The sequence below is a fragment of the Rhinoderma darwinii genome, chromosome 3 (assembly GCF_050947455.1).
Source record: "Rhinoderma darwinii isolate aRhiDar2 chromosome 3, aRhiDar2.hap1, whole genome shotgun sequence".
Taxonomy (NCBI): domain Eukaryota; kingdom Metazoa; phylum Chordata; class Amphibia; order Anura; family Rhinodermatidae; genus Rhinoderma; species Rhinoderma darwinii.
Window position 1 is genome coordinate 283,416,974 of NC_134689.1, and position 17,746 is coordinate 283,434,719.

The following is a 17,746-nucleotide window of genomic DNA, read 5'->3' on the forward strand; positions in this document are numbered from 1 at the left end:
TAATAACACATACTTTTTATGTATACTATTGTGTAGTATTGTAGCAGAATTGGGTTTTCAGCCAATCACTTTTGTTTTATTTATTAAGTTTGCAATATACACTTTACCTACAGATGTAGCAGAGCTGAACCTATTTCCTCATGAGTCCATCATCATCATCATCATTATATGGAGGCAGCTTAGAAGGATTTCCTTTGTGCACTGTATTATTATAGTTAAAGCTTAGTATTACATATATACTGTAGATGTAGCAGAGCTAAATCTGTATTTAATTGTTGTGCCAAATGACAAACTGCAGTACATCTGCACTATGGCAGAAATGGTGGCGATTTAGTAGCTGTATATCTTACAGAACCTTGGGTACACGGGTTTACCATTTCTGACATATTATGGCAGAGGAGGGTTGTGTTTGTGTTTTGGTACAATGCAGTGTGATATCAAGATGTGCTGCCTGAGGTTTTCCATAGGACTTAACCTACTTAGTTAGGCCCCATGCACACGACCGTAAATTCGACCGTAATTACGGTCTGTAATTATGGTCTGTAATTACAGCCCTGTTCAGTTCTATTGGCCTCGGACACCTTTCCGTATCGCTACGGATGGGTGTCCGTGCTGTAGAACTGTGCCGGGAATTATAGTGCATGTCCGTTTTTTCGTGTTTTATGGTTCGTGATCCCATACTTTGTATGGGAGCACGGCCCGAAAATGCGGGCAGCCGCCGCCGGCCAACCGTGCCCTCATTCGGGGGCCGTGATTACGGGCACAGCCGTGTGCATGGGGCCCAAGGGTCCTTTTACACTAGCCAACTTTGGATGCAAAAACAATCATCGATCAATGAGACAGCTCGTTGATTGGTTCTCGTTTGCTCCTTTCAAGGAGCTTTGATCAGTAATGTATGGGGATGAGTTATGGTTACTACGATCGCTCGTCCCCATACATTTCCATTATGTCGGCAGCACATCTTCCGGTTTACACAGGGAGGTGTGCTTCCGACAATGATAATATTTTATGCTGCATAAACGATATCATCAGCCAGCTGTTAGCTCGTTCATCATCTAATCGTTTCCCTGATCGGTAATCCATAAAATGATCGGGAACAAGCGGTCATATGTATGCCCGGTAATTGGCCTGTGTAATAGGGCCTTCATTTTAACAAATTTAGCTATGCTACCTCTGTAGGATTGGATATTGAATATAAATACTGTTTACAGTTCTGATAATGAAAACGACGTTTTCGTGAAAAGCAGTGAATGGGGTTATCCCAAAAAGAACATTCATCATCTATCTATAGGATAGGTGATAAATCTATGGTCACTGGGGGGCCGCACCGTTAGGATCCCCACGATCACTAGAATGGGGGTCATGAGCCTTCGTTCCTCCTTAGTGCATTTGTGCAACAGTGGTCACATATACGCCTCCATTCAATGTCTATGGGGCCGATGGAGATAGCCCAATACAGTGCTCGCCTGTTTCCGTCAGCTCCATAAACATCAAATTGAGTGGCAGTGCACATGCTTGACCACCACTCTATCAAACTCCTTCTCGCTGTGGTCGTGCAGTAAGGATAAATGGGGGACTCTGGATGTTCTAGTGATAGGCCAGTGTCCCAGTGATCATGCGAACATCACCTGTCCTGTGGATAGCTGATAAATGTTTTTCAAGGGATAAGTCATTTAAAGGAGGTTATATTTTGTCATGAAATCCTATGTTATATTTAAAAGATTAAAAAGGTTTATTGGTTCATGAAAGGTTCATTGGTTTATGAAAGTTTTACAGTTTATGAAATTCCAGGCTAACTCAGTCCTGTAAAAGCATAAAATTGAAGCAATCCAACTAAAGAACTACAGATATAAACGCAAGCAAATGGCATGGTCATAAAGGAGAGGTATTGGTGTATCAAATGGTCTGTTGCACTTACAAATTAGACTGACGCAAAGGGATTGAACAGGCTGATTTATTAAAGTGCATCTGTCATCAGCACATTATTCAGTGAGCTAAACCAATAATCAGAAGTCTCAATTCACCAGAAACCAGTGATGTCATGGACCTAAGCCATAGATATATATTAACGAGGCACTGGTCAGTGGATGGGCTGCCTTCTCATTCATTCTTGTTTTTTAAAGTAGCCTCTACTGCAGTAGTCTCCAACCTGTGGCTCTTCAGCTGTTGCGAAACTACAGCTCACAGCATGTCCTGACAGAATGCGTCTGTTAATGCATGCTGGGAGTTGTAGTTTTGCAACAACTGTAAAGTCAAAGGTTAGAGATCACTAAAGGAGGCAAGTAAAGCTGCCTAAAACGTCATAGTGTCATGAGTGTGGCCCAAAGCCTATACATATTCAGCATTCAGGAATTGAGAAATTCCGATCCTGTGTTCCCTTTGATGACATGATTGTGAAGAGTTTTAATGATGTTTGGTGCTGGGTATTAACGAGGGTTATTCTCATTTCCATGCAATACTAACAGAAGATAGAGCTGCTCATTGTGATGAATGGACATCATATCAGTACTCCCGTGCTGAGAACCTTAACTAATGGTTCAACCCCAAGACGGCGTCCAGACAGACCAATTTAAGCAAACAAGCTCAAAACGAACATTGAAAATGGGTTACTTAAAAGTAGACAACCATATGTGTTCCCTGCTAAAACAGGCATCTTGCCATTTCTTTTATTGGCCCCTTAGAGATGTAACATCATTTTTTATGTTTATTAGATTCATGAAAAATTAACCAAAATATAACCCTGAAAAAATATCCAAAGTCCTCAACTTGCCCTGCTGAGCAGTTTTATACCTTTAGTAAATCAACCTGTTTTTGAACAGTACATTGGAAAAGTGAGGGTTTTGGATCATAGTGATAGTTTCTAAATCTAAAGCTTATTTCCCATGGTAGTAAAGAGCACTCTTCAGTTTTTCCTCACAGGCTACTGTAGATACGCTTTATAACATTGGCTTCTTCTTGGTCCAGAATTCCTTTTTCTACGTAGGTGTCTGCCTGCTGGTCAATGAAGTCTCTCAGTTTTGAAAGATCATAATCTAGAAAAAAACAAAACATATCAGTGTATATTATGTATGTGTTTACTGAACAGGGCATGTAGCATATTGATCAGATCATACATGTGGTTTTCTGCTTGAGTAGATTTGTGAATAACACATTTCTATAGTTTCTTATTATGTAGGCCTGAACTCAGAGTCTCATACTCAGAAGTTGTGTGAAAGATGGCAGTGTCAAGAGCTGTCACTTCTATAGGAGGGACTGTAAACTGATCTCAGTCTTCTCGGTGGTGGGGTAAGACAGTCATCAAATCTCGGCCCAATCTATAAAAGAGTTACACCGAGTTCATTGCGTTAGGGGTAGGAGCAGTGGTTCCAGATGATAAAAAGAGAATCAAGAGTCATCCTCCCCTTGTAAGAGGGTTGTAAACTACTTCTCAAGACTGCCCATAATAGTATTATAAACAGACAGTGAAGTTGAGGATTATAAACAGACAGTGGTGTTGAGATTTTACTGTAGTTACCACAGTTTTAAAGGGGGTTTTACACATTGCTCTAAGTTTAAAAGTTATGATCCCCACATTTCTGGAATTAAGTAGCTGCAGTTCCTGGTAAATTATCAAACTTCTCTGGTCAGATATTCCCTTATTCGTAATTCTATTCAAAATCAATGGTCCAGTACTATGTTTGAGATTACAAATTCCAGAAATATAATACAAACCTACCTCTGCCCATAACAGACATAGAAAGAACCAAATTTATTAAGAGATATTATATACATTGGGTGCAGATCTCGCCAACTACTCTCTCCACTTTGTCTGGCGTGAAATACGGAAGTCTTAGTAAATGTGGACCTACAGATGTGTCCTTCCTGACCTTTCATCTTATCTCAACATATCCTGAGATATGTGATGCGAGACGACCAGCTCGAAAAAAAACATGATTTCGTGATACTCTGTCATAAGATGTCTATGCTCTATGTGTCAATGTCTGGCCACCCAGTGGTTGTGATGTGACTTGTAGCCTGTCAAGGGATTTGCTAGCATGTCACGATATCGTATTGAAATGATTTCATGAGAAATTGGGGTCCTTAACCAAATTCAAGCAAAGGTAAGGGTGGATACATCTGTTTACAAAGTAAAAATAGTCCTTTATAATACTGCTTGGCTTATGTTCAGTAGTTTGATCTAATATTTCATCTTCGTCTCAAAGATTAAATATCTTTAATGTGGTGCTAGAAGTGATTACTATTGACATACAATGAACAAAATCATGCCCGGCCATACCTTATAGCACTGTTCCCCAACCTCTGTCTCTCCAGCAGTTGCAAAACTAAAACTCCCATCATGCATGTTGGGGAACACTGCCTTAAAGACAGAGCCAGATAACTGCTGGTGAAAGCCCATGGGCAAAGAAATTAAGTTGAGGCCACCTTTCCCGTAATAGTTAGTAAGTTGGCCCTGCTCACAGTATCATTTCATCTATAATTGAATGGTTTATATCATATTCTGTTACCTTCTTTGTTGCCTTGTTTGTTGTGAGTTTTCAGCCACTCGATATTCTTTCTGATTGCTTCTAAATATGTTTCAGCTTTCCCTGGAGAAAACAGCAGAAAATGATGGATGATGAATAATGGGATAATAAGCAGTTTGACGCAGCAATGCTATTTTCAGTATCTATTTAATATCAGTGTTTTTCTGTTTTTCTAGGATATAACATTATTCTAAGACCTCATTTACAAGTGAATTGATCCCAGTAAATTAAATGATACCCTTAATAAATATGATGTAATAATAGCTTCAAGAACATTACTCCTTTCCTGGCATGGTATATGCAAACCTTAATGGATTATGTCTGAAAGCGAAACAAAGCTACAAACATTAATTACCAGTGTTAAGTCTAATAATACATTCTTAAGTTAAAGGAAACACTATCCACAATGATAATAGCAAAAAAATAAAATAATATAGAGATAGTCTCGTTCCAGTGGCAGTGGACCATGTGTGGTGGCAGTGCGCCGCCAGTAAATGCAAGTGACAACTGCATGTGGTGGTCTGCGTTGCTATGCAATGGTCAAATTATATTCAGAACATTGATTAGCAATAACCTAGCCCTAATAATTGAAGGGTTTCCTACATTGAGAAGCTCTAGTTTTTTTGCTGGATTTCCCGTTACAATTTGGGGCTATCACTCACTACAAAAACCTGCTCTGAAATCAATGTCTATAGAAACGCATAGTTATTATGTAACTATGATATAATTATGTTTGCAGTGTCCCCGTGGCATCTTGAGCTCCAACCCCTTCCCTTGCCCTCCTCTCTGCAGGTAATTGACGGCTCTGCTTGTAAGACGCTAAAGACAAGCAGAGCCATCAAATAACCACAAAGGGGAGAGGAATGGGAGGGCTTGGAGCTCAAGATGCTGGACACTTTCCAGTTCAGGGGACGCTGAAAACACAATTAGTATACAGCGCGTGGCGGTATAAAGCTTCTTTTCTACCCCAATGCAAGGACTAAGATATTTAACACTAGTACATTTCTACTGTTTAGCTAACTAGCGGTCTTAGCGATTTGGGAGGCTAAAAACTGATGACAGACTTCCTTTAACCCGTTCGTGCAAATGGGTGTACTGTGACTCCCAAATTGAAAGTCTATTGACCGCAATAAAAGATAATGCTGTGCCCGCACAATCCGCAGCACGTTTAGGCTGTAATATACAGTAGACATCCCGCTGCAACAGCCAGGATCAGAGTTATCTCTGATCCTGGCTCTTTCATTTCTTAGATGCTGCGGTTAATGGCGACCAGGGCTTCTAAGTGGCTACTGAGGGGGGTCTCCCACTGTCATCCCATCAGTGCCCTGTGTTATTAATGTGGGGCACTGCTGGGTGCCATGGTACGGCCATATAGATTGGCTGTCAGTTTTACACTGACAGTCAATAAAGCTTTGTTAAACTGAGCATACCAAAGCATTATATAAGTGATTAATAGATGGCATTTTGAAGAGTTTAATAAAGTTTATTACAAAAACATTTTTCGGAGTAATAATAAAATAAAACCATTTTTTCCATAAAAAGTGCTTATATATAGCAAAAGTGTTAAAAAAAAAACCCACATATATAGTGTAATGTCGGGGTAGGGAGAAAGACAGGTGAGCGCTAATCAACCCGCCACTCAGTCCCTGCCTACTTGCACGGCCCGTCCTAGGCGACGGCGTACAACTGGGCGACGGTCCCTATGCTCAATATGTGCACGACAGACAAACAGACAAGGGTACACAGAAGCTAAGGGAAATGGGGCAGTTGCCCACGGCAACACCTAAGCAACAAGAGTAGTGAACGAGCCGAGTCAAACCAGGAGTGTACGAGGTACCAAACGCAGAGCAGGAGCGTAGTCAATAAAGCCAGGGTCGATATGAAGCAGAGGTCAGTAGTATTAGCAGAAACAGCAGAGCCAGGTTACAAGAGAGAGTCACAGGCAAAGACAAGAAGCAAATGAAGGTATACATAGACCGAGGGCGGGAGCTAGAACCGTCTGGCCAGGCTGTGATAGGTTCTCCCACTCCTGAGCTTACCAGCCTGAGTGGTAGCAGCTCGAGTCACTCTATCAGACCTAGGAGCAGATGCAGACTGATTAACCACGGGCGTCGACACAGAAGCTGTGTCTGGCAGATCCTTTACAGTACCCCCCTTTTATGAAGGGCCACTGGACCCTTCCTAGGTGGACCTGGCTTATTGGGGAAGCAAAGATGGAACCTCCTGAGCAATACCCCAGCGTGAACATCCCGGGCGGGTACCCAAGTTCTCTTCTCAGGCCCGTATCCTCTCCAATGGACCAGGTACTGGAGGGAGCCTTCGACCATCCTGCTGTCCACAATCCTGGCCACCTCGAATTCTGGGGTGAGAACAGGGACCGGAGGTTTCCTCGAGGTAACCAAGGACGGGAAGCAGCGTTTAAGGAGGGAGGCATGAAACACATCGTGTATTTGAAAAGACGGGTGTAACTCCAGACGGAAGGAGACAGGGTTAACGACCTCAACGACCTTGTACGGCCCTATATACCGGGGAGCAAAATTTTGGGAAGGAACCTTAAAGAAGCTCTGTCACCAGATTTTGCAGCCCCTATCTGCTATTGCAGCAGATAGGCGCTGCAATGTAGATTACAGTAACGTTTTTATTTTTAAAAAACGAGCATTTTTGGCCAAGTTATGACCATTTTCGTATTTATGCAAATGAGGCTTGCAAAAGTACAACTGGGCGTGTTGAAAAGTAAAAGTACAAGTGGGCGTGTATTATGTGCGTACATCGGGGCGTTTTTACTACTATTACTAGCTGGGCGTTGTGTATAGAAGTATCATCCACTTCTCTTCACAACGCCCAGCTTCTGGCAGTGCAGACACAGCGTGTTCTCCAGAGATCACGCTGTGACGTCACTCACAGGTCCTGCATCGTGTCGGCACCAAAGGCTACACTTGATTCTGCAGCAGCATCAGCATTTGCAGGTAAGTAGCTACATCGACTTACCTGCAAACGCCGATGCTGCTGCAGAATCATCTGTAGCCTCTTGTGCCGACACGATGCAGGACCTGTGAGTGACGTCACAGTGCTGCACTGCCAGAAGCTGGGCGTTGTGAAGAGAAGTGGATGACACTTCTATACACAACGCCCAGCTAGTAAAAGTAGTAAACACGCCCCGATGTACGCACATAATACACGCCCAGTTGTACTTTTACTTTTCAACACGCCCAGTTGTACTTTTGCAAGCCTCATTTGCATAAATACGAAAATGGTCAGAACTTGGCCAAAAATGCTCGTTTTTTAAAAATAAAAACGTTACTGTAATCTACATTGCAGCGCCTATCTGCTGCAATAGCAGATAGGGGCTGCAAAATCTGGTGACAGAGCCTCTTTAAGGCACAAATTTTTTGAAGAGAGCCACACCAGATCCCCGACCACAAACAAGGGGTTAGCAGAATGTCTTCTGTCTGCCTAAGTCTTTTGTATGCTCTGGGATGCCTCTAGGTTCCTCTGAACCTGGGCCCTGACTGTGCACAGTTTCCGATGAGCGACATCTACCTCGGGATTGTTGGAACCATCAGGACAGATCAATCTCCAACTTTTTACAGAAGGCTCTCCAAAACAAAGAAACAAATTGTACCCCTCTGTCAGAAACAATATTGACAGGAACCCCATGGAGACGCAGGATGTGTTTGACAAACAAGGTAGCTAACGTCTTGGCATTGGGTAGTTTCTTGAGGGGCACAAAGTGGCACATCTTACTGAAGCGGTCTACTACCACCCACACCACCGACTTGCCTTGAGATGGAGGCAGATCGGTGATAAAATCCATGGATATATGGGTCCAAAGTCTCTGGGGAATGGGCAAAGAACATAGTAAGCCCGCTGGTCGGGACCTGGGAGTCTTGGACCTAGCACAAATTTCACAAGCGGCGACGTAGGCCTTAACGTCTTTAGGCAACCCAGGCCACCAATAGTTTCTAGCAATGAGGTGCTTGGTACCCAGGATGCCTAGATGGCCAGATAGTGCAGAGTCATGATTTTCCCTGAGTACCCTTAGCCGGAATTGCAGGGGAACAAACACCTTGTTCTCTGGAAGGTTCCCGGGAGCTGAACCTTGATCAGATGCAATTTCGGAAACAAGCAGGATCTTCCTCCGCAGGAGGGCTGGCCATGAAGCTACGCGACAGTGCATCAGCTTTAATATTTTTAGACCCAGCCCTATAGGTGACCACAAAGTTGAATCTAGTAAAAAACAACACCCATCGAGCTTGTCTCGGGTTTAGCCTCCGGGCAGATTCTAGGAAAACCAGATTCTTGTGTTCGGTAAGGACCGTTACCTGGTGCCTAGCCCCCTCCAAGAAGTGGCGCCACTCTTCAAATGCCCATTTAATGGCTAAGAGTTCGCGGTTGCCCATGTCATAGTTACTCTCAGTGGGCGAGAACTTCCTGGAGAAGTAGGCACGGGGACGGAGATGGGTGAGGGACCTGGTACCCTGGGATGTTGTCCCACCTCGGAGGCGTCAACCTCCACGATGAATGACTCCATTTGGTTAGGCTGAATCAGCACTGGGGCAGAGTTAAAGCACTTCTTAAGGATCTCAAAAGCCTGGACCGCCTCCGGAGGCCAGTGGAGGAGATCAGCACCTTTGCGACTAAGATCCGTAAGAGGCTTAGCGATGACCGAGAAGTTAGCAATAAATCTCCTATAATAATTAGCAAACCCCAGGAAGCACTGTAACGCCTTCAGGGAGGCAGGTTGGACCCATTCAGCCACAGCCTGAACCTTGGCCGGGTCCATGCGGAATTCATTAGGAGTGAGGATTTGACCCAAAAATGGTATCTCCTGCACCCCAAACACACATTTTTCGCATTTAGCAAAGAGTTTGTTTTCCAGAAGGGCCTGGAGCACCTTCCTGACATGCTCAATGTGGGAGGACCAGTCCTTGAAAAACACAAGTATGTCATCAAGGTACACTGCAAGAAATACCCCCAGGTAGACTCTTAAAATCTCATTCATGAAATTCTGGAAGACCGCGGGTGCATTACACAACCCAAAGGGCATGACGAGGTGTTCGAAATGACCTTCGGGCGTGTTAAACGCAGTCTTCCACTCATCCCCTTTTCTGACTCGGATAAGGTTATAAGCCCTCCGAAGATCAAACTTAGAGAACCATTGGGCCCCCTGAACCTGATTGAAGAGATCAGGAATCAAAGGAAGGGGATACTGGTTCCTTACAGTGACTTTATTCAAGTTTCGGTAATCGATGCACGGCCTAAGACCACCATCCTTCTTCCCTACGAAGAAGCCAGCACCTACTGGAGAAGTAGAGGGGCGAATGTAACCCTTGGCCAGGCTTTCCTGGATATATTCTCTCATGGCCTCACGTTCGGGACAAGAGAGAATAAATATCCTACCCTTAGGGAGCTTAGCTCCTGGTACCAAATCGATTGTGCAATCATATTCTCTATGAGGAGGTAACACTTCGGAGGCCTTTTTAGAAAAAACATCAGCGAAATCCTGGATAAACTCAGGTAGAGTGTTCACCTCCTCAGGGAGAGAAATAAAATTAACAGAAAAACAGGACGTCATGCATTCATTACCCCATTTAGTAAGATCCCCAGTATTCCAATTAAACGTGGGATTATGCATCTGCAACCAGGGAAGGCCTAAAACCAAATAGGACGATAATCCCTGCATCACCAGTACAGAGCACTGCTCCAAATGAATGGAGCCAACAAAGAGTTCAAAAACAGGGGTATGCTGCGTAAAATAACCATTAGCAAGTGGAGTGGAGTCGATACCCACTACCGGGACAGCTTTAGGCAAATCAATCAATGGCATAGCTAGAGACATAGCAAATTCCACAGACATAATATTAGCAGAAGACCCTGAATCCACAAAGGCACTGCCGGTGGCACACCTACCCTCAAAAGAGATCTGAAAGGGAAGCAAGATCTTATTAGGTTTCATATTTACAGGAAATACCTGTGCGCCCAAGCGACCTCCCTGATGGTCACTTAGGCACGGAAGTTTTCCGGCTGCTTATTATTACGCCTAGGACAGTTGTTCACTTGATGCTTGTCATCCCCACAATAGAAGCGGAGACCATTCTTCCTGCGGAGCTCTCTACGTTGTTGGGGAGACACGGAGGCCCCGAGTTGCATTGGTTCATCCGAGTTTTCCGTTTAAGAACGAAGCAACGGAACCTCGGGAGCCATCATGGGGGAGCCAGAGGACAAGGCACAAAAACGTTCAAGTCATCGTTCCCTGAGACGTCGGTCAAGACGTACCGCTAAAGCCATAACCTGATCTAGAGAGTCAGAAGTGGGATAGCTAACTAATAGGTATTTCAGGGCGTTCGACAGACCCAATCTAAACTGGCACCTCAAGGCATAGTCATTCCACCGAGAAGCTACACACCACTTCCTAAAGTCAGAACAGTACTCCTCAACGGGTCTCTTACCCTGACGTAAGGTCACCAGCTGACTCTCGGCAAAGGCAGTCTTGTCAGTCTCGTCATAGATGAGCCAGAGAGCAGAAAAAAAAAGTAAACAGAGGAAAGTTCAGGGGGGTCAGGAGCCAAGGAGAAGGCCCATTCTTGAGGGCCGTCCTTGAGCCGGGACATAATTATGCCCATTCGCTGGCTCTCAGAACCTGAGGAGTGGGGCCTTAGAGGGAAATAGAGCCTACAACTCTCCCGAAAGGAGAAAAAAGTCTTCCGGTCCCCTGAGAACCGGTCAGGCAACTTGAGATGGGGTTCAAGAGGTGAGGAGGATGGCACTACCTGGTTAGCATCACGCTGGTCGCACCTCTGAGCCAGGGCTTGGACCTGTAGGGAGAGACCCTGCATTTGCTGAGCCAGGGTCTCAAGGGGGTCCATAGTAGTGTAGGAACCAGGGTAGAAAAGGTATATGGGCCTGTGATTATGTAATGTCGGGGTAGGGAGACAGACAGGTGAGCCCTAATCTACCCACCACTCAGTCCCTGCCTACTTGCAAGGCCCGTCCTAGGCGACGGCTTACAACTGGGCGACGGTCCCTACGCTCAATATGTGCACGACAGACAAACAGACAAGGGTACACAGAAGCTAAGGGAAATGGGGCAGTTGCCCACGGCAACACCTAAGCAACAAGAGTAGTGAACGAGCCGAGTCAAACCAGGAGTGTACAAGGTACCAAACGCAGAGCAGGAGTGTAGTCAGTAAAGCCAGGGTCGATGTGAAGCAGAGGTCAGTAGTATTAGCAGGAACAGCAGAGCCAGGAAAAAAGAGAGTCACAGGCAAAGACAAGAAGCAAATGAAGGTATACATAGACCGAGGGCGGGAGCTAGAACCGTCTGGCCAGGCTGTGATAGGTTCTCCCACTTCTCAGCTTACCAGCCTGAGTGGTAGCAGCTCGAGTCACTCTATCAGACCTAGGAGCAGATGCAGACTGATTAACCACGGGCGTCGACACAGAAGCTGTGTCTGGCAGATCCTTTACATATAGTATCGTTGTATTCGTAATGACCCTTGTAATAAAGTTAACACATTATTTAAACCACACGTTGAATGGTGTAAAAAAAAAATACGCTAAATATAACAATGGAATTGCTTTTTTTTACCCACTCCCACCAAAATAAAATTCATAAAAGCTAATCAATAAGTTGTATGTAACCCCAAGTTGTTCTATTAAAAAATATGAATCATCCCACCATAAAGAGTCCCCATATGGCTACGCCGACAAAAAAATTATGGCTCTATTTCCATGAAATGTGCAATTATTGTGCAAAGTAGTAAACAATAAAAAAAACCTATACATATTTGGTATCGCCCTAATCGTACCGACCTATAGAATGAAGGTAACAATTTATTTATGTAGCACGGTGAACGGCGTAAATTCTAAATGCAAAAAACCTATGGTGGAAATGCAGTTTTCTTTTCAATACCCCCTCAAAATAAGTTAATAAAAGTTTATGACTAAGTTACATATACCCCAAAATAGTGACATTTAAAAATATGACTTGTCCCACAACAATTAAAACCTCACAAAGCTTCGTTGATTGCAAAAAACAAAACACAAAAACAAATATATTTAACAAAAAATGTTTTTTTAAAGGGTATGTATCACCTAGAACCAGATAGTCTGGTTTTCTAATCTGTTTTCATTGTTTGATTGTAGATTTTTTTTTAATTCTATTTTCTGTACATGATTATGGAAGCAGCTATCTTGCCTGAGCTACTGTTAACAGCAGTTAGAGACATGCTTTACTGCAGATACATGGACCATAGAAAACAATAGTCTGGAGATAACCCATTGCCTTCTATGGGAGATTTTTCTATGCATGCTCTGTGACCTGTACAGGCAGGGCTGGCGTTAAGGGGGGCAAACTGGGCCCCCATCCTCTTAGGACCCACTGCCTGTGGAGGCTATAGGACCTGTTGGTGTCGCTAGCACCGGAGGGCGCCCCGGCGCTAGCGACAGCCATATTCACTTGCATCTCAGGACGCAGATACAAATGAATATTATAGGCTGCAGGCCACGTTAGGTCTGCAGCCTATAAGGCGCTGGGAAGACTGTATGCACAGGCCGGTGTGATGACGTAAGTGCATCACGCTGGTCTACTCATGCTTCCCGCTCGGAGGTAGTGCATCGCTCTGTCTGTCGCGGGAACGGGGTAGGGTAAGTAAAAAATTTTTGGTTTTTTTTTGGTGGTCAGCGCTGTGTAGCACTATATACAAAGGGGGTGCTGTGTAGCAGTATATACAAGGGGGGTGCTGTGTAACGCTATATACAAGGGGGGCTGTGTAGCACTATATACTATGGGGGGCGCTGTATAGCACTATATACAAGGGGGAGAGCACTGTGTAGCACTATATACAAGGGTAGGCGCTGTGTAGCACTATATACAAGGGGGGCACTGTGTAGAACTATATACTACGGGGGGGGGGGGTGCACTGTGTAGAACTATATACAAGGGGGGCACTGTGTAGCACTATATACAAGGGGGGAGCGCTGTGTAGCACTATATACAAGGGGGAGCACTGTGTATCACTATACACAAGGGGGAGCACTGTGTAGCACTATATACAAGGGGGGCACTGTTTAGCTATATATACAAGGGGGGGCGCTGTGTAGCACTATATACAAGGGGGGCACTGTGTAGCACTATATACTACGGGGGGGGTGCACTGTGTAGAACTATATACAAGGGGGGCACTGTGTAGCACTATATACAAGGGGGGAGCGCTGTGCAGCACTATATACAAGGGGGAGCACCGTGTAGCACTATACACAAGGGGGAGCACTGGGTGGCACTATATACAAGGGGGGCACTGTGTAGCTGTATATACAAGGGGGGCACTGTGTGGCACTATATACAAGGGGGGTTCTGTGTGGCACTATCTACAAGGGAGGGTGTGCTGTGTGGCAATATACAGGGGGGATTGTCTTGTGGCACTACATACAAGGAGGGGGTCTGTGTGGCACTATATACAAGGGGGGCTGTGTGGCACTATATACAAGGGGGGCACTGTGTAGAACTATATACTACGGGTGGGGGGGGTGCACTGTGTAGAACTATATACAAGGGGGGCACTGTGTAGCACTATATACAAGGGGGAGCGCTGTGTAGCACTATATACAAGGGGGAACACTGTGTATCACTATACACAAGGGGGAGCACTGTGTAGCACTATATACAAGGGGGGCACTGTGTAGCTATATATACAAGGGGGGGCACTGTGTGGCACTATATACAAGGGGGAGAGCACTGTGTAGCACTATATACAAGGGGGGCACTGTGTAGCACTATATACTACGGGGGGGGGGTGCACTGTGTAGAACTATATACAAGGGGGGCACTGTGTAGCACTATATACAAGGGGGGAGCGCTGTGTAGCACTATATACAAGGGGGAGCACTGTGTAGCACTATACACAAGGGGGAACACTGTGTAGCACTATATACAAGGGGGGCACTGTGTAGCTGTATATACAAGGGGGGCACTGTGGCACTATATACAAGGGGGGTTCTGTGTGGCACTATCTACAAGGGAGGGTGTGCTGTGTGGCAATATACAGGGGGGATTGTTTTGTGGCACTATATACAAGAAGGGGGTCTGTGTGGCACTATATACAAGGGGGGCTGTGTGGCACTATATACAAGGGGGGTTGTGTGGCACTATAGATATACAAGGGAGTTGCACTATATAGAAGGGAGGGGGCTGTGTGGCACTATATACAAGAGGGGCTGTGTGGCACTATCTAATAAGGGGGCTTGTGTGGCACTATATACAAGAGGGGTTGTGTGGCACTATCTACTAAGGGGGGGCTGTGTGGCACTATCTACTAAGGGGGTTTGTGTGGCACTATATATAAGGGGGAGGACTGTAGTGCTATCTACAAGGGGCTGTATGTGGCGCTATCTACAGGGGGCTGTGCGTGGCACTATCTACAGGGGGCACAAAGGGGGCATTACCGCTGTGGGGGCACAAATAGTTACTGATGGGGTACTTTTATTGTGTCAAGCACTGAGGGATCATTATTACCATCTGGGGCACTGTAGATTACGAGTTTGTTTAGAGGATGGGGTATAGGGTATAGGTGTGGTGGGTGCTTGAAAAGCGAGAAACTAGCATGTCTGTGTGCCAAATTCTGCAGAGAAGAGTGGCTGGAATAAGTCATCACAGTGGTCTGGGCCGGATGAAGAATAAAAGGGAAAGTGAACGACTCTAATAAGAGAAAACATCACCTGTGAGTCACTTATATCGTCTGCAGAGCTCCTGTGTATAACTAGCATCTACCACTATAAGGTCACTACATGGTGGTAATATTGGTTTTTGCATAGTGTTTTTTTTATTCAGTAACAGTATGGGGGTATTATTTCATCGGGTATAGTGGTATGATTTAATAACTGTATATGTATATAGATCATTTTTTGTGTGAGAGGGGGGACATATACTTTGGGTCTTGCAACACTCCTGGAGGCGCCAAAAATCAGTGATGCAGTTCTCTGCACACCGCCTTCTGAATTGACTGCATTATTGATACAGTAAGGGTGTGTTACCATCTGCGTCGGGGTTCCATTGATGGCTTCCGTCAGACCTTTCCGGCAGGGGAAACCATGAACTCAAATAAAACGGAAACCATAGCTTCCGTTTGCATTACCATTGATTTCAATGGCAATGCTTCCTTTGCAAATGGTCCCCGCTTGTCTCCGTTCCATAAGGTTTCAGTTTTTTGGACAAAATCAATACCGCAGTCGACTGTGCTATTGTTTCCGCCAAAAAAACCTGACGATTATATGTTTTATATTTGTTATTGAAATATAATGTCTATTTAAGAGGGTCCTTTTCATCTCAACAATAAATTGTTTCCAGTGAACCTGGAAAACATGAAAACTAAGCTGTACATCACGTGACAATATACCTACAGTCTTTACGTGATTAAACAACATCGTTTCCAAACAATTTTTTTTAGATATTTTTTAAACACAATTTGGAGTATCATTTCAGATCTGTGCCACAATCACAACAAAAATCTGAGAAAAACAAATATTTTTGGAGATGATTTAACCCCTTAGTGACCACTAATACGCCTTTTTACGTGATTCACTAATGGGCTTTAGGCTAGGCTGACGCCTTTTCACGTCAGCCTAGTCTAAGTCCTGCACGGGTCTCCCGTGCAGGCAGGAGCCGGGGCTCTGCTGTCTGATGACAGCTGAGCTCCTGCTCCAACGCCCGTTAAATGCCGCCGTCAATAGCGACCGCGGCATTTAACTTTGTTTACAGAGGGAGTGCGCTCCCTCTGTCACCCATCGGCGGCCCGCGAATGCAATCGCGGGTCTCCGATGGGGTGTCATGGCAGCCGGGGGCTTGATAAAAGCCCCCAGGTCTGCCCTGGACATATGCCTGTTAGGACGCGCCGGAGGCACATCCTAACAGATTGCCTGTCAGATTTACACTGACAGGCAATAATGCTCTGGTATACGAAGTATACCAGAGCATTATAGCAGCGATCGGAATATCGCACAGTAAAGTCCCCTAGTGGGACTAATAAAATCAGTCATCAAAGTGAAATAAATATTAATAATAAAAAGTACAGTAAAAAAATAAATAAAACCATTTTTTTCCATAAAAAGTGGTTTTATTTAGTAAAAGTGTAAAAAAAAAAAAAGTACACATATGTGGTAAGTGAACACCGTAAAAAAAAAAACGCAAAAAACCATGGCGAAATTGCAATTTTTTTCCATTGCCCCCCAAAAAAGTCATAATAAAAATGAATCAATAAGTCCCACGCACCCCAAAACAGTACCATTCAAAACTACGTCTTGTCCCGCAGAAAACAAGCCCAAAAAATCACTACATTGATGGAAAAATAAAAAAAAATTAAAAAAATTAAAAAATTACGGCTCTTGGAAAGCGACGATGCAAAAACAAATAATTTTAGTTCAAAAGTGTTTTTATTGTGCAAAAGTCATAAAACATAAAAAAACCTCTACATATGTGGTATCGCCGTAATCGTACTGACCCATAGAATAAAGGTAACATGTTATTTATGTCGCACAGTGAACGGCGTCAATTTAAAACCGCATAGAACAATGGCGGAATTTCAGTTTTTTTTTATAATCCCCCCCAAAAAGGTTAATAAAAGTTAATATAAAAATTATATGTACCCAAAAATGGTGCCATTAAAAAGCACAACTAATCCCACAAAAAACAAGTCCTCATACAGCTATGTAGACGAAAAAATAAGAACGTTATAGCTCTTTGAATGCGACTATAGAAAAACGAATAAAATAGCTTGGTCATTAGGGCCTAAAATGGGCTGGTCACTAAGGGGGTTAACCCCTTCCCGACATTTGCCGTACATGTACGTCATGGAAAGTACTGACTTCCCGCATCTTGCCGTACATGTACGCCAAATGTTTGGGACCGGCTCAGAAGCTGAGCCGGTCCCATCATCACCGGATCTCAGCTGTATCTTACAGCTGACATCCGGCTGTAACGGCGGGGACCGAAATTAGCTTCGATCCCCGCCATTAACCCCTTAAGTGCAGCGCTCAAACGCGATCGCTGCACTTAAGGTGTTTGCAGCTCATCGGAACCCCAGTAATGAAATTGCCGGGGTTCCGGTGGCTGCAATGGCAACCGGAGGCCTAATACTGGCCTCCCGGTCTGCCTAGCACCGAAGCCGGTCAAGATCCGCCCGGCGGCGAAGCCTGATCGGCTTCCGTAGCTGTCGGCAAGATGGCGCCGG

At 44.6% G+C, this 17,746-nt stretch overlaps 1 protein-coding gene across 1 annotated transcript in view; it reads right to left on the minus strand.

Annotated features, from left to right (window-relative positions):
* Positions 1 to 1,938: 1,938 nt before the first annotated feature.
* Positions 1,939 to 17,746, minus strand: part of SCG3 (secretogranin III) — a 70,584-nt gene continuing 54,776 nt past the window's right edge. Inside the window, exons 11-12 of the mRNA XM_075858002.1 lie at positions 4,506 to 4,586; positions 1,939 to 3,032 (exon numbers count right to left, since the gene is read on the minus strand). Coding sequence (XP_075714117.1) covers positions 2,914 to 3,032; positions 4,506 to 4,586 — 200 coding nt within the window. The 3' untranslated portion in view covers positions 1,939 to 2,913. The remainder of the gene's footprint in view (positions 3,033 to 4,505; positions 4,587 to 17,746) is intronic.